Source organism: Cricetulus griseus, chromosome 5 (genome assembly GCF_003668045.3).
Source record: "Cricetulus griseus strain 17A/GY chromosome 5, alternate assembly CriGri-PICRH-1.0, whole genome shotgun sequence".
NCBI classification, from domain to species: domain Eukaryota; kingdom Metazoa; phylum Chordata; class Mammalia; order Rodentia; family Cricetidae; genus Cricetulus; species Cricetulus griseus.
Window position 1 is genome coordinate 39,914,838 of NC_048598.1, and position 24,310 is coordinate 39,939,147.

The following is a 24,310-nucleotide window of genomic DNA, read 5'->3' on the forward strand; positions in this document are numbered from 1 at the left end:
TTACCCATTTAAGGAAAACCAGTAGACCACAGGTATATATCACATGTAAACATGATGTCTGCTCTGCACAGATGAGAGACTTCCGTCTAAAAATCTAGCAATAGAGCGAGCTGGAGAGATGACTCGGTGGTAAAGAGTTGCTCTTCCAGAGGAGCCAAGTTCTAGTCCCAGCACTCATATATAAACTCACAATCACCTGGAACTCCAGTTCTAGGGATCTGATGCCCTCTTCTGTTCTCTATGAGCACCAGGTACAAATGTAGATGCACAGACATACATGTAAGCAAAGCACTCAAACACATAAAATAATTTAAAATATATAGAGCAAATATGAATTTTTTAAATAAGAAAATTACCTATATAATCTAAGGTTAAGGAAAATTTCAACAAAGGCAGGAAATCCAAAAACCATGAAAGAAATGATAGACATATTTGACTATATAAAAATTAGACATCTTTGCATGGCAAAATATAGTCTAATTAAAGAGTCAATAGTAGCATTATGAGTTAATGGTAACAGATAAATGATGAACTTGAAAAAAATGCCATTAGTGGAGACATGTAAATGACTTAATATGTAAATTTTCACAGAATACTTGTAACACAATAATAAAACAAAAGAATGGGAGAATGAATGAGTCAAAATGAAAATGGAAAATTCACAAAAAGAGGAAATCTAAATGTTGACAACTACTAGGTAAGATGCTCAGATACCATAACAGTCAGGGAAGGCCCACCAAAACAAAGAAGAGAACCATTTTTAGCCTGGCAGCCTACCAGTGCTCACAAAGAACAGAAAGTCCTATTGTGAAGATGCTGCTAAAGAGTGCTCTTGTGTACTGTAGAAATGTGAAACTTTCTGAAAATTAACCTTGTAGCATCTATTAAGTTAAACATTCACTTACTCACCAGCCATACTTCCTGGGCACAGCTTTATAAAACTAAGAACATGAGGACCTATGTACAAGGATGTTAATATAATCATGGATTTTAGTAGCAGTGAGAAAAACAGGAAAGGCTATTGATAAGAGCTTGGTTGACCAGTGTGGAGCATAGCTGACCAGTGTGGAGCATGGATGACCAATGTAGACTACAAGCCATGGAATATTATAATTTGTTAAACAATGCGTTAGAACTGTGCTGGTTAACCCGGAGAGGTTTCCACAAGGCTGCACTGGTTATGGGGAGAAAAAAAAGCAGAAGAGTAAGGATCAGATGATCTTACTTTTAAAACAGAGATCAAACAACAAACCTTATCGTGTATGCGAGCACATGGGAAAACATGCAGAAGATATAAGCTACTGGTGTTACCAATGCCCCTCTTCCTCTGTGCCCCTGGGTAAGCCACTCATCCTCTTGCCTCCTGAAACCATCTATCAAATGATGGACGTGAAGCACGCCATCTGTAAGATAATGTCCAGCTCTGATGTCCTTATTTGATGCCTCCTCTTCCACAGTCACTAGGGTTAGAGAATACCAGTTTGGTTTCTGTAGCTTGTGGAAACTAGGCAACGGGATCCAAAACAGAAACTGAGCACATTCCACTACCTGTTTTCTGTTTCACCCACTCTGACTTTTATTTTCTTAGCCTGGCCATGCTTATTTTGAAGATGCTGTAACACTGTCACAGTGCATGAGCCACGTGCCGGGCACAGTTGGTATACCCCACAATGCAACTGGAAGGCCTGGGTGCCAGTTTCATGGACAGAATAGCGGGTGTGCCTTTGCTATGGAAATTGAGGTGTGGGTAAGAAAAGGGGACAGGTAGCAATGGGGTACAAAGCAGGCCACCACATCCTCTCAAATCATGCCATAGCTTATACAATTATGATCAATCAGCCGTCACATACTTCTACAAGCCAGAAGCCAAAGCCAGAACTTTAGGAAAGAGTTCACTGAAGGAGGCAAATAGTGTAGGGCTCAAATCAAGGTACAGACTTCAGGAAACAAAGTGACAGAAAATAAGAGAAGGACCGAAGAACAGAGTCCCCTGAACCAGCTGCAGAGGACCCGAGAACTACGGAGTTGGACTTAAACTGCGGGGTTAATTCAGGGCTGCAGCCTGCGATGGTGACAAGGCTGTAGGAAGATGGCGGCAAGAGTAAGATTTTGGTGGGCTGTGCACCTCCTGGCAGATAGCACCTGCGAATGGGAGTGGGACACAGGGACAACCACCTCACACATACACAGGAAATATAATTTTGTAAGCATACTAAAATTTTCAAAATATTAATTATGAAATCACCTTCAAAAGACCGAGGAGTCATCATTTATATCCTAGCTAGTTTTCATTATCAACTTGTCATAGCAGGGCATCACCTGAGAAGAAATCATTTCAGAAACTGGCAAGCTCAGATTGGCCTATGGGCATCTGTATGAGGGATTGTTATGATTTATTAATCAATGCAGAAGGACCCAGCCCACCGTGGGGGGGTGCCATTCCTAGGCAGGTGATCCTGGGCTGTATAAGAAAGCTAGCTAAACATAGGGCTAGAGAGAGCCAGCAAGCAGTGTCCCTCATGGTTTCTGCTTCAAGTTCTTGCCCTGACTTCCCTCAGTGATGAGCTGTGACCGGGAAATATAAGCCAATAAACCCTTTCTTGCTTTTGGCCAGGGTTTTATTACAGCAACAGAATGAAACTAGCACAATTTATAAGCTATCACTTTTATTTGAGATTTAAAAGCATGAAAAAAATGGGTTAGGAGAGAATATGAAACAAATAATGATCATTTTTTGTGAGATGATGCGTTACTTTTATGAAGTTATTTTTGTACTTAGTAATAACGTCTATGATGTATGAAGCAGTCACTCTAGATCAATTAGTTGTAATGATTTCCTTACATCAATCTTATATTAATTACTAAGTAACCATGTGGATAGGCACTGAGTGTCCCTGTCTTACCCCTGAGGACAGCAAAGAGCAATGAGAATAACAGAGGTACTAACTAGAGGTATAGACAGTTGTAAGGCACCCTGTGAATGCTAGGAATGGAACTCTAGAAGAGCAAGTGCTCTTCAAGGGAGTCATCTCTTCAGCTCCACTACTGTACATTCTTAAGGTACCATTAGAAATCAAGTGTCCTTCTGTTAGTGATGAGAGATGCTTACGTTGCTCTAAGCTATCACTGGCCCTCAGCAGCCTGAAGAGTTCCCTTAATCTTTTAGGACCTCAGTTCCAGTGAAACTGCATCCTTGGCTTTGATACACAAAAGAATTTCAGGACATGCCGGAGGGAAACAAGAGTTAGAGTTTATTAAAAATAGAAAGACCCAGGGAAAGAATGGAGCATAGCTGTGGGCTTCACAAAGAAGAGTTATAATTAAGCATCTGAACCTTAGCCCTAGTTACCATTTTGGTGGCTCAAGTAATGTCTCAAAAGGTTTGCTAAGAAACCTCTTGTCTCTCTTTGTGAGAGTGAGATTATAGAGTAGCTCCAGAGGTACCTCAGATTGGACTACAGTAGGCTATCAGGAGCCACTAGGATTGCACAAGAGTTAAAAAGGGAGATTTCTAGTGAGATCTGAGATAATTGTGGGTTTATAGCTGTGAATGAGGAGAAGCCTTAGGGGGCTGTTGATAATTGTGCCAGAATTCCTGATTGCCAATGGCAGAGGCTTTAACCAGATTTCTAGGTGAGGGAGTCCTTTTCCTTCCCAGGTCACTAAAGTTTACTGTCTTTTTATCCTGCCTTGCTTCTATATAAAAATGATTTCTTACCATTCTCTTCACAGATTCAAGAGTCCCTGCAGTTACTATACCATTCAAAGAGTAGAAAATGGTAAGATTTTCCTGGTCTTTTTCTTGCAAAAAGTCAATGTGAGAGCATGCCCAGCATATATTACAAAATTGCCTACTGTCTTCATTTGCTTTTCTGTTGCTGTGAGAAACACTGATCAAAACCAGCTAGGAGGAGGAATGTGTTTATTTGGCTAACAAGGTCCATCACCGAGGAAGCCAAGACAGGAACTGAGAGGCAGAAACTGAAGCAGAATCCACAGAAAAACACCACTCACTGGCTTGCTTCCCCTGATTTGCTCAGCTAACTTTCTTATACAGCAGTAGGCCTACCTGTCCAGGAATGGCATTGCCCACTGTGGCCTAAGCTCTTAAACATCAAAATTAGCAGCCAATAAAATACCCCTACAGATATGTCTACCGGCCAATATGACAGAGGCAATTCCTCTATTGACAATCCTTCTTCCCAGGTGTGTGGAGGTGCCAACCATCTCACCTAGACTCATCTGTTTTTTTATTGAGCTATACATTTTCCCCATGTTCCCCTTCTCTCCTACTCTCTCTCCTTCCACCCTCCCCACTGCCCCCTACACTCCCAATTAGGCCTCTCCTTGTTCAACTCCAAAGTCTCCCCCTACCTCTCTGCTGCATTTTGCCAAGTTCAGCAATAGTCATTGTGATGTGAGGAGTGAAAACTAATGGACTAACCTGTGTGATCTCCGTCCTCCCTCTAGTCCCCTTGCCAGTGAGTGCTCCATCTCTCAACAGTTTAAAAGCACCTGCTTCCTTTGAGGACTGACAGGAATTTTCCATTTAGTGATACAATCTCTCCTCTTCACCACAGTGAGTGTTTGCCCAGGTGTTACTAGCTGACATGTCCAATGCTCTCTGCTTTATGGAGGCTTTGAACACCGAGACCAGTGCTTTCCATTGCTTGACCTTATCTTTCTCCAGAACAACTGATACTATGCTCTTCAGAGAATGCAAAATAAGAAGGACTGTTCTTGTTTTCATCTGGCAGGTTGTGGGCCAGCCCAAGGCTTCACTCTTGTGTTCAGGAAGCACTCTGCCTTGAAGATGTGGGTGACAGAAGCACCCAAGGACTTTAACTCTGCTCATATTTGTTTTTCTTCATTTTAAATGATATAACCAATTTCTACTTTTATTAAATAAAATTCCAGGGAGCAAGAAAATGCATCAGTAATTTCAGCTTGCCTATGATTACAAGGGATACTTTTACCCTTTGGAGCACAGTAAAGGGGTCCTTCTAACTGACAAGATATTTGAAGACTTTCCCTTGCATAAATCATCACTAAGCCAAACACTCTTCTCCTAACCTGGCTTCCAGACCTCACAGAATTCAGCTTTGTCTGAACACATTCTAGAAAATAACACAAACATGGATCTGACTTCAGTTACCTTAACTCCAAAGCTCATGGTCCCAATGGACTCACATTGCATGGGACTCATTTTGTCTATAAAACAGAGGCTGAAGCTGCCTCTGCTCTGTGGTGATATCTTACTTGTACAAATAAAGCCTGTGTGACAGTCAGAGAACCGAGCTTGCCACTAGCTAACCATAGAGGTCTGGAGGTCTGTACAGACAGACAGGAAGTGAGGTAGCTGGGCAGAAACAGGATATAAGCAGGGAGGAACAGGAAATAGCTCTCTTTTCTGCTGAGACACTGAGGTAAGGCATGCTGTGGCTTGCTCCTTCTCTCTGATCTCTCAGCATTTCCCCTCTATATCTGACTCCAGATTTTTATTGTCTAGACCAATCAAGAACTCCATTTGCACTGCTCAGCACTGTCAAGGAGATTGAACGAGCATATTAAGCAGTGGGTGCGACAGCGAGCATTTAGTAATTGGCTGTTTACATCTTTACTTTCTGAAATTCTTCCTAAAATGTGTAAAGGAAAATCAAATGCAAACGTCCCGGTTCTGAGCTCTTTAACAAACAGCAGATAGGAGCCAGTGCTTCAGGGCCAAACACTTAGGCATGCACTGTGATTCCAGCACTAGGTGACCATGACCATGTCACCTTAAGTTCTCTTACCTCCCTCAACTTCGGCTCGTACACAACAGTAAATCTAAGGAAAAGACTTGCTGTCAACAGCAACCCATAACAGGTACTCAAGAAATAGTAACAATGTCGACAAGTATGCTGTCACTAATTAGGTCATCATACATATGGCAAACCATGAGGTACAAACCATTTCATTTCTGTTTTATTCTTTCAGAAAGTACAGGGAAACAAGTAGACATTTAGTATATGTGTTGTTGCAGTCTATGAACTGGTGAGATTACCTTCTAAATATGGCAAAATTAGTGGAAGCCATTATCTTCCCTGCAGTTATTCCAGTAGAGCTCTAAGGACAATTGGAGGCCACTTTGGTTCAAGGATAAAAGTTTGCCCATGTGGAGAAATGCTGTCTGGTTTCTTTTGTTGTTGGTGACGTCATTTATTCTAAACCAACAGTAGAATTACAATCACCAGTGTGACTGTATAGAATTATATGGAGAATGGCATCTGATGTACAAATAACAATTTTTTTTTAATGTAAGGAAGGAACATTCCATGTGGTACAGCCAAAAAAAAAAAAAAAAAAAAAAAAAAAAAAAAACACCAAAAACCAAAACAGTTAATTTAAAAGCTGGCATGATGCAACATGTTTCACTCTGCCTGCTCAGGCTTAGGAATCCATTTAGGTGGATTCTCATGAGTTAAGCAAATAAGAATGCAAAAATATTGTTTTATGTAAAAAAAAAAAAAAGGAGTCTAAATCGGAAGGCTAATGGGTGATGAGAAGCTTGAGAAAAAGTTGCAAGGTGATGGCTGCATCTTTGGGAAAGCTGGGGTAGGGTAGTCAAATCACTGTGTATGTAGACAGTCAAGAGAGAACTCTGTCTTCCAAAGAGCATGTGCTGGTTAACGAAGTAAAGCAGACCCCGCCACACACACACACACACACACACACACACACACACACACACACACACACACAGCTGGTGTGATTACACCAGTTTAAGAGTACTTGCTGCTCTTCCAGAAGAACCACGTTGGGTTCCCAGCACCCATGTCTTGTCAGGCGGCTCACAATTGCCTGCAACTCTAGCTCCAGAATAGCCTTCTTCTGGCCTCTGCAGGAACCCAAATACAACCCACATATGGCACATACATACACATGTATACACACACATTCATACTCATATATATATATATATATATATATATATATATATGTATATATATATCGTATATATATCGTATAATATTATATACGTATAATATTAATACGTATTATATTATCATATATTATAATAAAAAATAAAGACTTCTGAGGAAATCACATAGATCCTAAGGCATTTGGAAAATTAAAGAAACCCAAAGTGAGTCACTGGCCCAAGATTTAGTTCCAAAGGGAGAAGAAAGCAAAGAGTGTGAAAATAGCAAATGAGAAGGTAAGATATATACTTTTAAGAATATAATGTATAACAATCCATTTAACAACAATAGTTGGTTCCCTACTATATGGTATTTCCATTTCAGATATGCTCCCTTCTTTTCAGTTATGAGATTTATATTTCCAGAGACATCTTCATTAGTCCATAGGCTGGCAAAGGGAACAGTACAGCCTTAATTTTAAACCATCAAATGTGAAACTAGAAATGAGAAGAGAAACAAGAAACGGCTGTTGGCAAGTCATTCACCATTGCTGGGGATTTCCCTGAACTTCATTATGACCAAACCCAACTATAAACATCCATCAAGTTATCAGAAAGCCACTGATCCTCATAACCAGCCTTGGCAGTCTACCTTAGGAAACTTTTAGCTCATGAACTATCTGCAGAAGAAAGAACAGAAGTTTCACACTTCCTCCAGACCACCAGAAGCCAGTCCATCTCTGTTCTTGGGCATTTATCAGCACCGGAGTCAGTAGGTGATTCGTTTTAAACTCAAACACCAAATAGTATGGCCCTATCTGTTGATGGTCTGTTTTTCTTTTCCAAGCTCTCCCCATGCTGGGGACGGAGCCAGAAAAAGGCTCCCCTGGAGCTGGAGATGCAAGCAGTTGTGAGCTGCCTGACACGGGTGCTGGGAACAGAATGTGGGACATTTGTACAATTATGAGACACAGTACCTAGACTAATGCAGTGACATTAGGCAAGGCCAACCAGAAGGGTAATTGGTAACCCCAGTACACACACACACACACACACACACACACACACACACACACACACTGAGCATACAAAGCAAAAGTTGCCCTGCTGCCACACTGAATGCCCTCAATAAATAGCCTTGCTGCAAAATGTTGGGGGTTGCAATTGGAACACACAGTTCCAGGGAGCGTAGCTCATACTTCACCAGGATTCTTCAGACAAGATGTGCTGACCAGATGCAAATGACCTTGCTCTCAGCAAGGATGGCTCACTGTTGTCGTCAAAGGGAGTCTACAAGTTCATGGAAAGGCTGCTGACTTCTCAAAATTTTAAATGTTAATCCACTATTTTCGTGCTTGGAAGGGGACCCAGGAGCTTAAGTCAGGCATAGAGCAGTTGCTTAATATGCAGGGGAGCCTGGGCTCAATCCCCAGAATGGGGAGGGGTCTTGGAAAAGAAAATCAGAAGGGTATCACTGACAATCACCCTCTTTGCAGTGATCAAAAATGTCCTAGGAGGACATTTGGCCTGACTCAACACGTTCTCTGGAACTGAACCACTCAGGGTTGGCCAAGTGTTGACATGAAATGGGATGGAATGGGCTTAAATGGCATTCCTATTTCATGTTTCCTTTATTCCACTTCTTCAGCACCGGGAGAAAGCAATTCCACAAATTCTCCACTGTTGATAGAATGGACTAGCTTCACAAATGCGGCCTTGTCTGCACCAGTGCCCTTATGTTTCTGCTTTGCCCCCAGGATCTAAGACAAAGGTCTAGACAAAAATACACCCTTTATAAAAGTTCTTTTGTTCCAATTTGTGTCTCTCCTGTAACTTGAAGGACATATGTGCCCAATGCTAGTGGGAAATTGGTGTGAGTGGTCATTTAATTCCTAATTCCTTGGGGGAGTTGAGGAGGCAGAGAAGTTCAGGTGAAATAAGAGATCTCAGTTCTTTGCTCAGCTGGCCCTGACAGAGACCACACCCTAACCTCCAGCACGAAAGGAAGTTGGCAGGGGGTGGCTTGGCCTGGTAAGGTGTCAAAGTGGCTATTAAGATATGGCTTCTCTCCAAATTTGCTCCCTTTTCTAAGCCCCATAAAATAGGAGTGTCTTAGTGACTACTAGATGTTGGTGACTTCAAGCATGACTTTTAGTTTTCTGAAGAAATCACTAAGAAACAAAATCAGGTCAAGGCAGGATTCCTCAGCGGTAGCCAAGAATCTATGTAACAAGCCAAGCATGGTGGCTCAGACCAGTAATCCCAGCCAAGACAGGCAGATTAGAAATCCAAGGCTAGCCTGCATGTCATAATGAGTTAGAGGCCAGCTTGAGCTATGTGAGATTCTGTCTTAAGCAAACAGTCCAGTTAGCAGAATTAAAGTTCTGAAAGGAAAACCAAGCAAAGGATAACTATTAACAGTGGTTCTCAACCTGTGGTTCTCTACCACTTCAGGAGTCAAATGACACCTCCATGGAGTTGCCTAAGGCTACTGGAAAACACAGATGTTTACATTATGACTCATAACAGTAGCAAAATCACAGTTATGAAGTTGCAATGAAAATAATTTTATGGGTCACCACACCATGAGGAACTGTATTAAAGAGTCACAGCATTAGGAAGGTTGAGAACTATTGATTTAAGACATAAAGAACTAGAAATACAGAAGCACTATGAATTCTCAACACCATGCCTCCAAAATATCCCACAACACTATTCTCAGCTATATATTTACACAAGCAAAGCAAATTCTACCATTGGAGTACAATTATAGAATACGCAGTTGACCACAGAAACACCCATTTGGGTTAAAGCACAACTTCATGTTTCAAAGTGAAGACTCCTTCATCTCTCTCAATTGCCACCCAAATTTCAACAGATGTACAGTGATTTACTTCCGTCTCAAACCAACACTAAGAAATTACCCATGTCAAGCTTAGTATGGAAGACTAACCTCAAATCACCAGGCCCTGAGCAGGAATTGGATTAGATTGTTTTCTTAAATAGCAGCTAGTCAAATACTGGCTTGCAGTAGATGCCTAATAAGTAGGTGGTGATAAAGAGTGGCCACAGAAACCATGGCTCTCACCTCAAAGGGAGTTAAGAATTTATTCTTGAGCCAAATATGAGCAACTGTGGCTGGGATTCAGGTTGCCCCAAACATCATGTTCCAACACGGAACCAGTCTCATCAGGCTTTCATAGTGACAGAATAAAAGAAGTCATAAGTCAATGAATCTTTAAATGTCCTGATGGCCAAATGTCAGCTAGGTGGGCTAAAGCAAAATGGAGAAGTTCTACAATAGGTTTCAAATGCTACCCCACCACGTTATTAGGCTTTTGGATGGAGGAAGCTAGTGGCCTGTTAATACATTCCAAAAGGTTCCTCATGACAGTCACGTGGTTGTTAACCTTAAACTCAAAGGTAAACAGCAAACGGCCATGAAGGAGCCTAGAGATATCTTCAGAGAATATGGCTGTCTGGTCCTGCAACACTGCGACTCTCCACAAGATTTTAATCTCTCTTGGAAAACTTTAGGCAGAGGTGTGGATTTTCTCTGGAAGCTTCAATTCATAGAAGCATACACTTGAGTGTCAAGCTGCCTGGGTTTAAAACTTCATATTAAACCAGCTGTCAGAACCACTGTTTCAGAGACCTCATCTACCCACTGAGAATGATGCAATTGACATCAGCAACCACCTCACAGTCAGGCCTTGAGGCGTCAGCAGAGTGGTTTCCCAAGCACAGCACCTTAGGCCAGAAAGTGACTTTAACTGAAAACAAAGTCCTTGCAGACATACTTAGTCAAGATGATGTCATTCCAGAATAGACTAGGTCCCTCAGATGGTGTGATTGGTGTTTTTAAAGGTAAAATGTGGGATCAGCGAGACGACTCAGTAGGTAAAGGTACTTGTCAAATACCCGAGTTCCATCCCCAGGACACACATGGAAGGAGAGCACCAACTACTACTGTCTTCTGACCTCCACAAACAAATAAATAGAGATATAAATGAATGCAGGTGTCAAAGGGGAATGACGGGGACATTCAGACATGGCCATGAACATAAATACAGACAGAGGGGGATACCTGTGCCTGAGTGCTAAGGAGAGAAGATTGCATGGGTTCCGCTCCCCTTTAACTATCCTCAGAGGAAAGTCCCTGCCTGCATTGTGATTTAGGACTTCCAGCCTCTGAAACTAGAAACACATTTCCAGTGCTTAAGTCACTCAAACACAGCAAGCCTGGCACACCAACATGGAAACTGGAGCCCAAAATGGTCCTTAAAGCTACATGAAAGAAAGTATTATCAGTGCCTAAGGAAATTCACAGCTGAGGTACATTCTTGTTTTCTTCTTTTATTCACCTTTTTAAGTTTATTTTTTTTTTAATTTCATTTTGCATTCCAACCACGGTTCTCCTACCCCTCCTCCGGCTCCCCCCTTGGCTCTCCCCTCAACCCACCTCCCATCCACTCCCTCCACAGGGTAAGGATTCCCATGGGGTGGGGGGTCGACAGAGCCTGGCTCATTAAGCTGAGGCAGGACCAAGCACCTCCCCGCTGCACTAAGGTTGAGCATGGTATCCCCACATAGGGAATGGGCTCCAACAAGCTAGCTCACGCATTAGGGTGAGCTACTAGTCCTGCAGTCAGGGGACCCTCAGAAAGATCCAGCTACACAACTGAGGTACATTCTTATAAAACCCCAGAATACCCAGGACAAAGAGACAGGCTGGCCTCAAATTTGGTATGTAACAGAGGCTGGCCTTGAACTTCCTGCCTCTATTCATTCAAGTTCTGGGATTACAGACGTGAGTCTCCACACCCAGCTGAGAAAATGTTTTTGAAATAAATCAAACTATTCCCAAAGGAGCAGTTAAATGAACAGCAAATATTTCAACTTCAGTGACAGAAGCTGGATACTCACAGGGGACAGTCTTTAGCGTGACGACAGGAAAATAATGGCCACCCCAGAATTTCATAGGCAGTAAAAAGAACTAGAACCCTGCCATAGTCCTAAAACAATTTACAATCTAAGTCACTGGTTTAAAAATCTGCCCTCAGGAAGAGCTTCAGGAGGGACTGGCTACACTGAGGCCCTAGCCCTGGCTGAGGCGTGATTAGCAGTCAATGGCTTGCTGAGAGTGAGTCGCTTTTCTGCAGTTGGGTGGAGGACCAGTGGTAGATTGCACATGCAATCATGGATGACCTCACACCATGCCCATGTGGACATCACTAATTGGACTCAGCGCATTAAAATAAGGACAAGAAATTGGGAGGGAGACATGTTGGAAGGTCATGTATGAGTGATCGATCACCCAGCATGCCTTCAAACTTTGTCCACACGGACTCCACCTGGGAGAAGGTGAAGAGGTAGAAGAAGGTGGATACTATCCAGACACAGCATACATATATATGGACTTGACAGTCCACAAAATACTAAACACATTAATAACTCCAGCCTTACGTAAACTAGTTCCTATTATAAATGGGGGAAAAGAGAAGCAGGAACATTCCCAATTCTCTTTCGGGAGTACAGTTAGCTCAGGATTCAACCCAGGGCCACATGCATGCTCAAAGCACTAAGCAAGTCCAGCCCTCCAGTCCATTTTATAAAGCATAAATGACCTTAATAGCCAGATCTGAGAATGTCATTAACCAATAGGAAACATACACACCAAAGACACTCACTAACATAGATGAGAAGGCCAGGCGGTGGTGGCGCACGCCTTTAATCCCAGCACTGGGGAGGCAGAGGCAGGCAGATCTATGTGAGTTCGAGACCAGCCTGGTCTACAACAGCTAGTTCCAGGACAGCCTCCAAAGCCACAGAGAAACCCTGTCTTGAAAAAAAAAAAAAGAAAAGAAAGAAAAAGAAACATAGATGAGAAGATTCCTTAAGGTATTAGTAAATAAAATAAAAATCAAATTCCTATAAACAAGTAACAAAGTACTCACAGGGGTACTCCGAGTAACAAATGCTGGAAACAACCTAGATCCCGGTCAACAGCCAACTGGGTGTTAGAAATCACAGCATATTGTGATGAGCTAGATTTAGCACTGAAAGTCAGTGGCTTACAATGACAAGCAAGAAAAAGTGAGGCACTGGAATACTAATAAAGAGATCATGCGGGAGGATGTGGTCAGAGTCCGTGTGGACAAAGTTTGAAGGCATACTGGGTGATGGATCACTCATACATGATGTGATAAGGCGAAGAAGAAGAGCAACACAGAGGCATCCAGATGGCAGGCCTTCAAAGGAAGGGTGGATGAAGGTGAGAGGCTTCAGAGGGAACAGTAGTGCTCACCACACATGATAAATATATCATTAGCATTCTTCCATATCTACTCAATATTTAACTTTAAAACCCCAAACAACTGCTAGAGTGAGCCACAGCCCCTGATCAGAGCCCTTCCCTCTCTCATCTTCCAAATCTATTCACAGCATAGGACGAGGGACACATGGCTCACCGTAGTACAACCCATCAGACTTTCTTCCAAGTTCTCCTTAGTGCTGATTTTTAAAAGAAACATATGCCAAATAGAATCCTTTCATAACTGTGACTACCTCATCACGTTAAAGCGGCCAGCACATAATCTGTCTCTCTAGTGTGTTTCAATCTTAACATATCACAAGTACAAGTTAAAAAAAAAACTTGATTAAAAAAAAAAACTCAAAAGCTATTCAAATTACCCCACGGGCAGTAATATACTTTTAAGAAATCCAGTGATTTGGGGAATATACCCAACCTTGACAATACAGATTTTAAATTATTGCATGAATTAACTCTTCAATTATTTGTTTGCTTAATTTGTTTTCATTATTGACCTAAGTGGTAATCCTTAACTATTACAACTGCATCATTTTTAGACCTCTGTGCCAAAGTAACTATTTAGTTCAGCAGAAATGGGAAAGGGGGTGGGTGTTGGTGTCACCGAAATACCATTGTTTGACAAGAAGTATTCAAATGTAGTTGGCTGGCAACAAGTCTTTAGGCACCAAGAAACCTAAGACTGTGCTGAACCCTAATGCCTGAAAGGCACAAGCTCTATTATTCTAGCTCTGGGCGATGGAGACCCTTCTTCCACTTCCTGCTCTTACATTGCATTGAGGACATGAAGTAAATTAAATAGAACCAAAAGCATTTAAGTATTATAAAGTCATATTTTAGATCAACGACATCTACAGTGTTCCAGCCCATGGACTCAAATGCAGAAGAAAGTTTTAATTTAAATTGTATAAGATAATATACATTTGCATTTTAACTACATAAAATTTAACTAGCATATAACCTACACTATCAAATACTTTATATTCTAAGTCTATCTAAGCTAAATGATCTGGACATATTTACCCAGTGGACAGAATAATAAGGCCCGCTTACACAGTACCACTAACCAAGAAACCCAGATCTACTTCACTGTGGATCATGGCAACAGATCATATGAGAAATTTGACTTAAAAGTTGTGTGTTCAAAATGTCCAGAAGATGGCTTGCTTTTGTAAAGGAATGCTGGGAATCAGTATGAAATATCTACCTGAAATAGATGTCAAGCGCCATCGGGTCCTCTTCCACTTAGGCAATGTCCTACTTAAGTTTTATCATAAGTAAACTCTAAGGCATAGAATGGGTGACCACAACATTCCTCCCCAAATCTGAGGTCTTCTAAATAACCAGCAAGGTCCAGAAAAGGACAAGTAATGACTTCAGAGAAAACCCTCACACTCACAGAGGGACAAAGGGCACAATAAGCACAGGTGGACTCTAGAAGTGGTTTGTGCAAAGAAAATGAGTTTAAGGGATTTTCTTTGAGATCATCTCTTCTAAAACAAGAAACTGACACCTCATTTAAAAAAAAAAAACAGCAATTACCAAGCACTTTGTTCCCAGTCATAAAGGGTGTATGCTTGTGTATTTTGGGGGTTCACAGCTGTGTGGTTGCATTTGCTTATGTGTATACATGCATGTGAAGATTGGAGGCAGACAGTGGGTGTTTTCCTGCATCATTTCACAACTTTATTTTTGAGATAAGGTCTCTTTCTTGAAGGTTTTCTGTGCATTACAAAAAAAGGGAAGGAATTCCTATAATTTCTACAAGTAAAAGCATTCAAAGAACTGTTTATAAAAATTGTGGTTTTTATTTTGCTTATCTCCCAATATTGCTTATTTGTAGTACATTGGCCAAAAATGATTAGGCATAAGTTAGAATTTTCCAACTCTTAGATCTATTTGCCCATAAACATGTGTGCCACAAATTGAAAAGTGTGTCCTCATATATTACATAATAAAATTCACTCAGTATCTTCAGTTAGAATTGATTGGTGCCCACACCAGACAGTCCCTCAAGTAATAAACTTGCTTTGTAGGTGTGACTAGACTGTGTGTAGATATTACGTTGGTGAAAACAAACCTGAGATCTGCTGCAGAGTGCTGAAGAACATAAAACACCCTGTCGAAATAAATACATTAAAAGGACTGGCTGCATCTCATTTGAATTGTAAAGTCCCTTTCTGTTCTGAAATCCAATTTACTCAGTAACATGTATTGAACACCTGAAAACGTGAAGTGTCAAAATCAAATCTAATGAAAGTGTTTGCTTTCACGTGGGAGTTCTGGATAAGAGCTCGAGGCACACAGCGCTGTCAGAGGAACCAATTCTAAAATGCAATCACTTCCTAACATCACACATCCAGCTGGCTCACCCCACCACCGGAGCCCTTGGAGGTTCCAAGTGTGATTGAATTTCTTTCAGGGTGTCCTTAGTTACATCATTGTGATCTCTTAGCCTAAATCCTCTGGGTTCTTCTAGGTGTTCTCAACCTATTGTCCTCATGTTTCCCAAATATTCTACTATCCCTGCTTCCTGAGAGTCCCCAACAATGGAAGTAAACACAGGCATTTGTTCCCATGAAGTACCATCTGCCCTTCAAGTTAATACAGCATCCTTCAGACTAGCACAGCACTGTTGAACGAAGCTGCCAGCATTTACTTCCTTTGCAGACTGACAACTCATGCTGTAATACTACATCTTAGTATCTACTCCGTGTTCTCTTTATCCCAAGGCCTTTAGGGTAAGAAGTATGGCTTTCCATTGATGAATCTCCCACCAATTCATGCTTCATAGTCTGGTGCAGGCTATGGACATCTGTTATTGCTAGCCCAAAGGTTCTGAGTGGCCTCCTGGTGCTACACAATGCCACTCCCCTCTCCATGCTGCTTATGCTGCAGTCACTGTGACCCCTTGAAATCCAATGAGGTCCACTCCCTTATCTACTTACAACTCTTAGAAAAAGTCCCAATTCTTAATATAAAATACAAAGCCCCTTTCTAGCTTGGATCTAGTCCATTTCCCCATCTTCCCATGTCTCCCCCCTTTTGATCTATGCCCACCAGATCACAGTATTCCTTCAGTTCTTCTGATAGTCCATAATCTATGTTACTTTCCAGCTCAAAATTCTCCCACTCCTCCTCCAGGAACACATTCCCCCTGCCCTGCATCGCCTGAGCTGGAGAAGCAGGCGCACACTGATAATGACCATTATCCACATAGCCTGTGTGCAGCTCTGTATTTGCACAGCACAGGACTGAGTTTTGGAGAAGAAAGCTGCCTCAGAACATCTTGGAAGTACTGCCCAGTACAGTTGGAGCTCCTTAGTGAAAAGAATCCTAGCAGCTGCTCTCTTCTCTCTCTCTCTCTAGGATGAAGGACCATAGATCTCTCCACTTATCTTCATCTAGTGCCAGTCAAACTATATAAAAAGAGGGTATAGACAGGGCCTTTGTCAAGGTTAAAGGGGAAGTATAAAGTTAAGGATCAGAGCAGTGCTTCTGGATTCAGAATGGATATGAATATCTAGAATAATTAGTACCCAACATTTTGGGGACATGTGGGCTGGGCTATTTTTGACCTCAGCTCTAGGGGATGTATCTTAAGAAGCCCATGTGGGCTGGGTAGTGGTAGTGCATGCCTTTCATTCTAGCAACTGGGACGCAAAGGTAGGCAGATGTCTATGAGTTTGAGGCCACCCTGGTCTACAGAGCAAGTTCCACGACAGCCAGGGCCACACAGAGAAACCCTGTCTTTCAAAGAAAAGAAAAAAGAAAGAGAAGAAGGAGAAGAAGAAGCAACAGCTCATGTGGGATTGACAGAGGCTGATTTCAAGTACTCCAACATCTAGGACCCCATTCTCAGCAAGATGTATGGTGGCTTTAGAGCCAATTGAGCAAGGACACCAGCAGACTGAGTCCTTTTGCTTGCTTGTGTCAGAAGACAGCAGTGGCAGCTGCTCCTTCAAATCCTCTGGCCCTAGTTACAGACAGTATTTTATAGCCCTTCCTAAACAACTCTGGCAAAGATAGTGAACTGGCAGTTTGAGAAAGCATCTTAATGGCTTATTCAAGACCACACAATGAATAATAGGTAGAGACTTGGGACAGAAAAAGTGATTCAGTAAAAAACAGTGGCACATTGTGCCATCAAATACAAGGGGAAAAATCAGGGGGTGGGGCAAGATGGGAAAACCCCCATGAGCTCATTGGCCTGCAACAACCAAGGACTGCTCTCTGCAATGCTATGATAGTGTATGCCCAGTTGTCTGCATAAAGACTCAATGGGGAAACAAATGGTCTTTGGTTTAAAGAATATGCCACAGACCGGGGAAATATAACTAGACTTTATTGTTTTCGTGCCTTGACAACATCCTAGAGAGCAGAGCTGGGCTCTGAACTGACTGAGATCTTCCATAAATGGTGTCTAAATGCAGGCTACACAACATCCAAATCTCCCCAGAGAAATTCCTATTATGTACAAGGAATGGGGAATGCAGCAAGTCCCTTGACTGGGCAGAACACATTCTCTGTTCAGTGCAACTTTGTATTGCCTGGCTTCAGTGCCAGGTGTGTGTTCTCAGTAGACCAAGTCCCAAGTTACAGAGCTTCTAAGTATATTGAAAACTAAGCTAGTCCAGGGAAGGCAGGCATGATATTAATAAGGGAATCATTTCTATAAAGGCTCCAGTTAAAAGTCAGTATTATGGTACTCGGAATTGCTGTAGCAAAACAGCTACTTTTTTTTTTTTTTAATTAGCTTCTACTGACACACATGCTAAAATCAAGAAGAGTTGGGAATTGGCAATATGGCTCAGGGCATAATGAGTTTGGTCCCCAGAACCCACATGGTGTCAGGAAAGAACAAACTCCCAAAAATTAACAACTGATCTCTACATGCATGCCATGACACATGCACATACATGGATACACATATGCCACCCATCCATACATCATCAATACATTCATCCATCCATAACCAAGAACCGGCTAAGATGTAGCACCAGTGACTGTCACTCTGTGGAATTGATAGTGTCAGGGAACCTCCAAACAGAAAAATAAGTGTATTATAAAATTAGCTGCAGTGTGTGTGTGCTTTTTACTGTGACTCAGCTCAAAACTCATCTGTCCAGAGATCTCCCCCACAAAATAAACTTAAAATTCTGCACAAGGCTGGAGTATTGCTCAGGAGTTGACAAAGTGCTTAGTCAGCATGTCCACAATACTCCACACATACAGGTGTGCTCCTTGACTTACACTGGGGTAGCACTGAGACATGCCCAATGTATGTTGAAAGTGCAGATGAAACACCTAGCTTGGATCCCAGCTTAGTGTCACCTGCCTCAGATAAGCTCAAGTACTTACCTAACCCTACTGCTGAGTAAAGCCATCAGCTTACAACTAAGCCATCATTTTACAACTAAGTGTTAAATTCCTCCTGTCAAGTGACAGGTGGGTGTTTTGTCTACTGGTAGACTGTGAAACCACAAAACACAATATCCAAAATAATCTGGTGACCCAGCAGAGAGAGATCTTTTGTCAGCATCAGGGGGAGAGCATCAGACTGCACACAGCCAGCCCAAATGGGTACCACTTTTGCACTATCACGAACTGGAAGATTCTTAAGTTACTTCGGGCTTGGGATCATCTCTTCATACCTGTTCATTCGTCAGTGACTTCTAGTTATTCTTTAACACATTAACTTTGCTAGCTATCAAATTAGAGTTTGTGGGTGGGCCTCTCCCTCTGTCTTGTTTGCATGCATACTCCCAAGAGAGCAAATGTTTCATTACTCTACACTCGTACAGGGTTGGCACAGACTAAGCCCCTCTGTGACATTTGACTGCCTCCCTTTTTAACTGCCAGAGGACACAGTTCAGCTATCTGCAAGCCCAGACAAACCCACATTCATATAAAAATGTCAAAGATGACACATTGGAATGTAAAATCCTTTTAAAATTTTATTTACAGGTGGATTAGTAAGTAAGTCAATATCTAAAAGCAAAATAATGCTATCAAACGCTGTGCCATTCGAGTGTGGCCAGTGACATCACTTGGAAACGTGTTAAAATGCAAAATCTGCCTCCCAGCAACCAAGTTGAATCAGACTGTCTAAGGATAGAGCCGAAGCTCCTATGTTTTAGTTAAGTTTTAAAATGTGTTTTCTTTTAAACCACCTGTGTGTGTCTGTATGAGAGTATGTGCACATGGGCAGGTGTCAACAGAGATCAGATGAGGGCATCAGATCTCCCTGGAGATGGAGTAACAGGTAGTTGTGAGCTCCCCAAAGTGGGTGCTAGGAACTGACCTGTAGTCCTTTTCGAGATTAGCAGACACTTATTAATCACCCAGCTGTCTCTCCGGCCTTGAATTGGGTTCTCCCACAATTCTTTTTTTTTTTCTTCTAAAGGTTTATTTATTGTGTACACAGTATTCTATCTGCACGTATGCTTACAGACCAGAAGACGGTGCCAGATCTCATTACAGATGGCTTTGAGCCACCATGTGGGTGCTGGGAATTGAACTTAGGACCTCTGGAAGAGCAATCAGTGCTCTTAACCTCTGAGCTACAATTCTTACATCTCTTCAAGTTTTAAGAACTGCCTCTGTGGTTTGGGCAAGTCCTCCTAAGGGCTGTGTGTTAAAGACTTGTTCCCCAGATATGTGATTGTGGTAGGGAATACAAAATGGTTGGGAGGCCTTGAAGATGATCGAAGACCTTCGGTGGAAGCAGGTCATGGGACCCTAGCCCCGCCCTCTCTCCTGCTTCCCTCTTGCTGAGATGTGCAGCCTCATCACAGGCCCAGAGCAACAGGGCCAACCAACCACAGACAGCAACCTCCAAAACGAAAGACACCATTAACTTTTTCTGCCACAGTGATAGGAAGCTAACCAACACGACTGCTAATTGAAAAACAAGTATTAGACTACAGTGAACCACGCTACTCATATAACTGAGTAACCCTTACACGGAAATAAAAATGACATAGAGATTAGGGCTTTGCCAGGGTCAACGGGCACATTCTTGCTGCCGTATAATTAAAAGGCTGGGCATGGTGGTACACACTCATAATCCCAGTGCTCAAGAGACTAGAGCAGGAGGCTTACTGTGAGTGCAAGACTGGGCTGCATAGTGAGTGTCAGAGCAGCTAGTATTACATAGCAAGACCCTGTATTCAAAATCAAACAATTCCCCCCAAAATGAACAAACAAACATCATAAAAGTGCCAGGGAAATGGAGTAGGAAGAATTATACGATTAACCAAGTGGCCAGAATAGTGAATCACCAGAAAGCAGCCTAGAACAGGCCTGCACCTGCCATCACACTCTCTGCTCTGTTCCACCAAGCCTTCAGGCTCCTTCAATGCTCACTGCCCACAGCCCCCCATTTCCTTCCCGAGGGCAATGCCCAATGAGACTCTAAGAATTATTATAACAGATGACTGACAGAGGCAGTTCAAAAATGTGGCAGTGAGGGAAGCAAGTAGCAGGGCCTACCATGATTGAGGTGTCTGATGCAGTCATTGAGAAGAGCGCTGAACTTTTGCTGCTCAGCGGCCTCCTGGAAACAGAAGTAGGCGTGCCTGAGGTAAGGCTGCCACAGGTACACGGGGAATGCCTTGGGCAGGACCACGAAGGGCTGAGAGTTCTTCTCACTGGAAGCTAGAGAAATAATGGAAGCACAAGTAGTTTTAAAGCATGAGTATGTATTTCAGTCTATAAAAGTATCGGGGCAGCCACAGGACAACAAGGTAGTAGGGAAGTGAGGGTTCATCTCCTCTCCATCCTACTGCCCCCCCCCCAGTCTGTCTTTCCCACAGGTCCACTCCTTAGCAGAGACACACAGACAACCAACACATATTCCTCAGCTCCCTACTACTGAAAACATCTCCAAAGACCCCCACGCAGAGCTCCCTTCTCAGGCACCTCGAGGGCTCACCTGCTCCTCCAGGCTCGGGTTCCCCCACATTTCTTCCTCCCCTTGGCAAAGCTGAGCAACACTTCTTGACTGCACAGTCTATTGCTATTCTCACTTCAGTCTTCCTTCTGCCACACCACCTCCTGAACCCAATGGCTGGAGTCACTAATATCACCCTGGCTGCCAGCCCATGGCTTATCTGCTGACTGCCCTTTTACTCTGGTCTGTAACATGTGTTGCTGACAGCAACCCATTCTTTGGACAACATTCCCTCCCTGGTTGAGTGTGAATCTCTCTTGGTTCTCATCATGTCTTTTCCAAAAAGTGTTATGCTTTGCACCTATGGCTTGCTTTGCCACCTCCCTATCTTCCTGTCAAGTGTTGGCACTTCCTGTCAAGTGTTGTCCAGTTGCGTGCTTGGTTCCCCTCTACTTTTGGTCTTTACCCCTCCAAAGGGTATCTATCCATTTCACAGCTTAAAGTTATTCCCAGAATCCTTATCGCCTTCCTTCTTTTCCATCATGTTCTTTTAGAAAAAAAAAAGCATTCCACCCTTCACAAGGCGGTTCAAAAGTCACCTTCTCTGGGAAACCTTCACTGGCACCGGCCTCCAAGACAGAACTATGTGATCTCTAATGCTCTCCAAAAAAATGTCAGTGGCCGGTTTCCATGACTGGCACCCACTGGGGAGGAAAAAAGGGTAGATGAGCCTTGCTTCTTGATTCTTGGGAGAGCCCCTCTCTGAACAGTGGCTCCTAGAGGTTGGAGGCCACTTCTGACGTATCCTTGCAGCCTCAGCCCATAGCAGAGTTGTAGATAGATACTAGGAGACATCCAGTTTCATCATGTTGAATGAACAGATATGCTCTGTTGATCTCAAAAATTTTAGAAGCCCTGAAAACACAAGCCCATGGGGCTACGGGTCTAGCTCAAAGGTTGAGGAGTTGCCCAATATCTGGGTTCAATTCTATCAACACACAAGCACACACACACACACACACACACACACACACACACACACACACACACACACACACACACACGGAGGGCTCTATTTCTTCAAAATCAATTCTGAGAAACTCATGTGAAACCATGCCTCTTTTCAGAAACCCTACCCAGCCTAATCCTTGCATCCCTATCACGAGACATCAATCACACTCAGTTAAAAGAGCTACCTTCTTTCCAAAGCCATAGGGGAGCACCCAGAAGCTACAGTGTGCTCTGTGAAGCAAAGTGGGCTTCTAGGAGGCTGGAGCCTGCTGGACACGCCCAGAAATGGAAGCTTTCAGAACAGAGTCAGCTACTGGAAAATTAATAACCCAAGACAAGAATAGATTTGGTTAGGAACCTGGTTCCACTGTCCTGAAATCTGAAGGCAAGAGACAGAACGGCCGAGAAACACAAGCTGAGCCTTCCAGTGCCAGGCACAACACCCAGAACATAAGAAGGAATCAATGCATGTACACACAATCAAATGAGCAGTTACACACGGAAGAGACTCCCCCTTCCGTGCAGTTGCAGCTTTGCCTTTTAACTGAGCATGAGGCGTTGGAGAATGCAAACTTCACATACATTTCCAGCCTCCCTTGTAGTATGGTAATCCACTGCTCCTAAGTTCTGGCCAATGGGAAATAACCTAAACTCCCATATCAAACCTCATGCGGGCATCCCTTAAGAAAGCAACTGCTTCCTCCTCTTCCTCCCCTTTCTCCCTCATGCTACATGGAAGGAACCATAGCTCCAGTGTTCATGTTGCTGTTAGAATCACGGGTGCTAATAAGGGCCCAAACTTAAAAGAGGAGAAAGCCAGGGGAGCCCAAGCGACAAATATGTGTACCTGCTGCACTAACCCCAGAGTAGCACTCAAATACTCAGAGGAAGATAATACAACTTTGCATATTTAACTTGAACGCCATTGTGTGCAGAACCCAGATTCTAGCTAATGAAATGCCAAATGATTGACTCGCTGTAGGAAAGCATTGGGACACTTCTGACAGATCACACTGGCAGAGCATTCCACAGAGAACATACATTTATCCATGCCTCCAGTGCCTCTCCTCAAGCAACATTAGCGCCTCCCTGTTAAAGCATATTTACATTTTTTTTCGTTCAGGTAGAAGTAACATCATGGGTAGATCTGATTAACATGGCTTATGAAGCAAGTCTTCATGACCTTACAAGATGTCACGATTTCATACAAACGACAGAAAGTAACACTGACTGACTCTATATTCAAAAGCTTCAGGAATCCCTTTAAAATCCACTGCTATTAACCTCTAGTTACTTCTCACTAAACCTTCCATAACAGTTTTCTAGGCACCATCCATCTACATTTTTTTTCCTGAGTTGAGTTACAAGAGTATCACAAATGATCTACTGTGGAATATTCTATTTTTAAAATTCAGCAGGCCACACCATACAATAAAAATAGTCATGGAAATGCTAGGCACGAAGCCCTGGGCTATCTAAGCATGAATCACACGAACTTTATGCTTTTCATTCCTTCTGATATGATTTCATCAATAAATACATGAGTGTATTGTTCTGACAGATTACACTGGAAAGTTCTGGAGAGATTCTCAAGAATCAACATGCTGGTATTCTCATTTTTAGCTGTAGGCACACAGTCAACATGGCAGATAGGTAGATGTTGGAAGAAAATTCATATATTTTCTAGGTAGTGAGCACATAGAGCATTGCTTCAGCCTGAATTATTTAGTAATAATTTGATAATCTAGTTTTACGGTCCATGTACTATCCATAATTGTATTATTAAAAACACCACACTAAGCAATCTACACCAGAATAACAACTGATGGAATGATTATATAGTTCTCCATAAATTCTAATGAAACGATGCCCATTAATAAGACCCAGGGCTCTCTTCAAGAAAGCAAGTAATGAATGTGTGGTGTGATTTACACAAAGGCAGATGGAGTTATTATATTATGCACAGTTCATGAATTTCTATGAAATGCCCTATTTAGCCTATATAGTATCCATCACTTTCTCTCCATAAAAATAAATTAAATGAATGAGAATCAAAGAATTTTAAAGCTGGAAAGATACTTCCAAATTTTTCAAGTTCAGGGCTCCATTTTAAGGCAGAAGAAACAGAAGCCAGAGGTACCCAGGGCCTGTTGCCCTGAAAACATTGGCTAAG

At 42.5% G+C, this 24,310-nt stretch overlaps 1 protein-coding gene across 1 annotated transcript in view; it reads right to left on the reverse strand.

Moving 5' to 3' along the window:
- Nucleotides 1–24,310, reverse strand: part of Niban1 (niban apoptosis regulator 1) — a 152,364-nt gene that overhangs the window by 50,586 nt on the left and 77,468 nt on the right. The window contains exon 5 of the mRNA XM_027417385.2: nucleotides 20,727–20,891. Coding sequence (XP_027273186.1) covers nucleotides 20,727–20,891 — 165 coding nt within the window. The remainder of the gene's footprint in view (nucleotides 1–20,726; nucleotides 20,892–24,310) is intronic.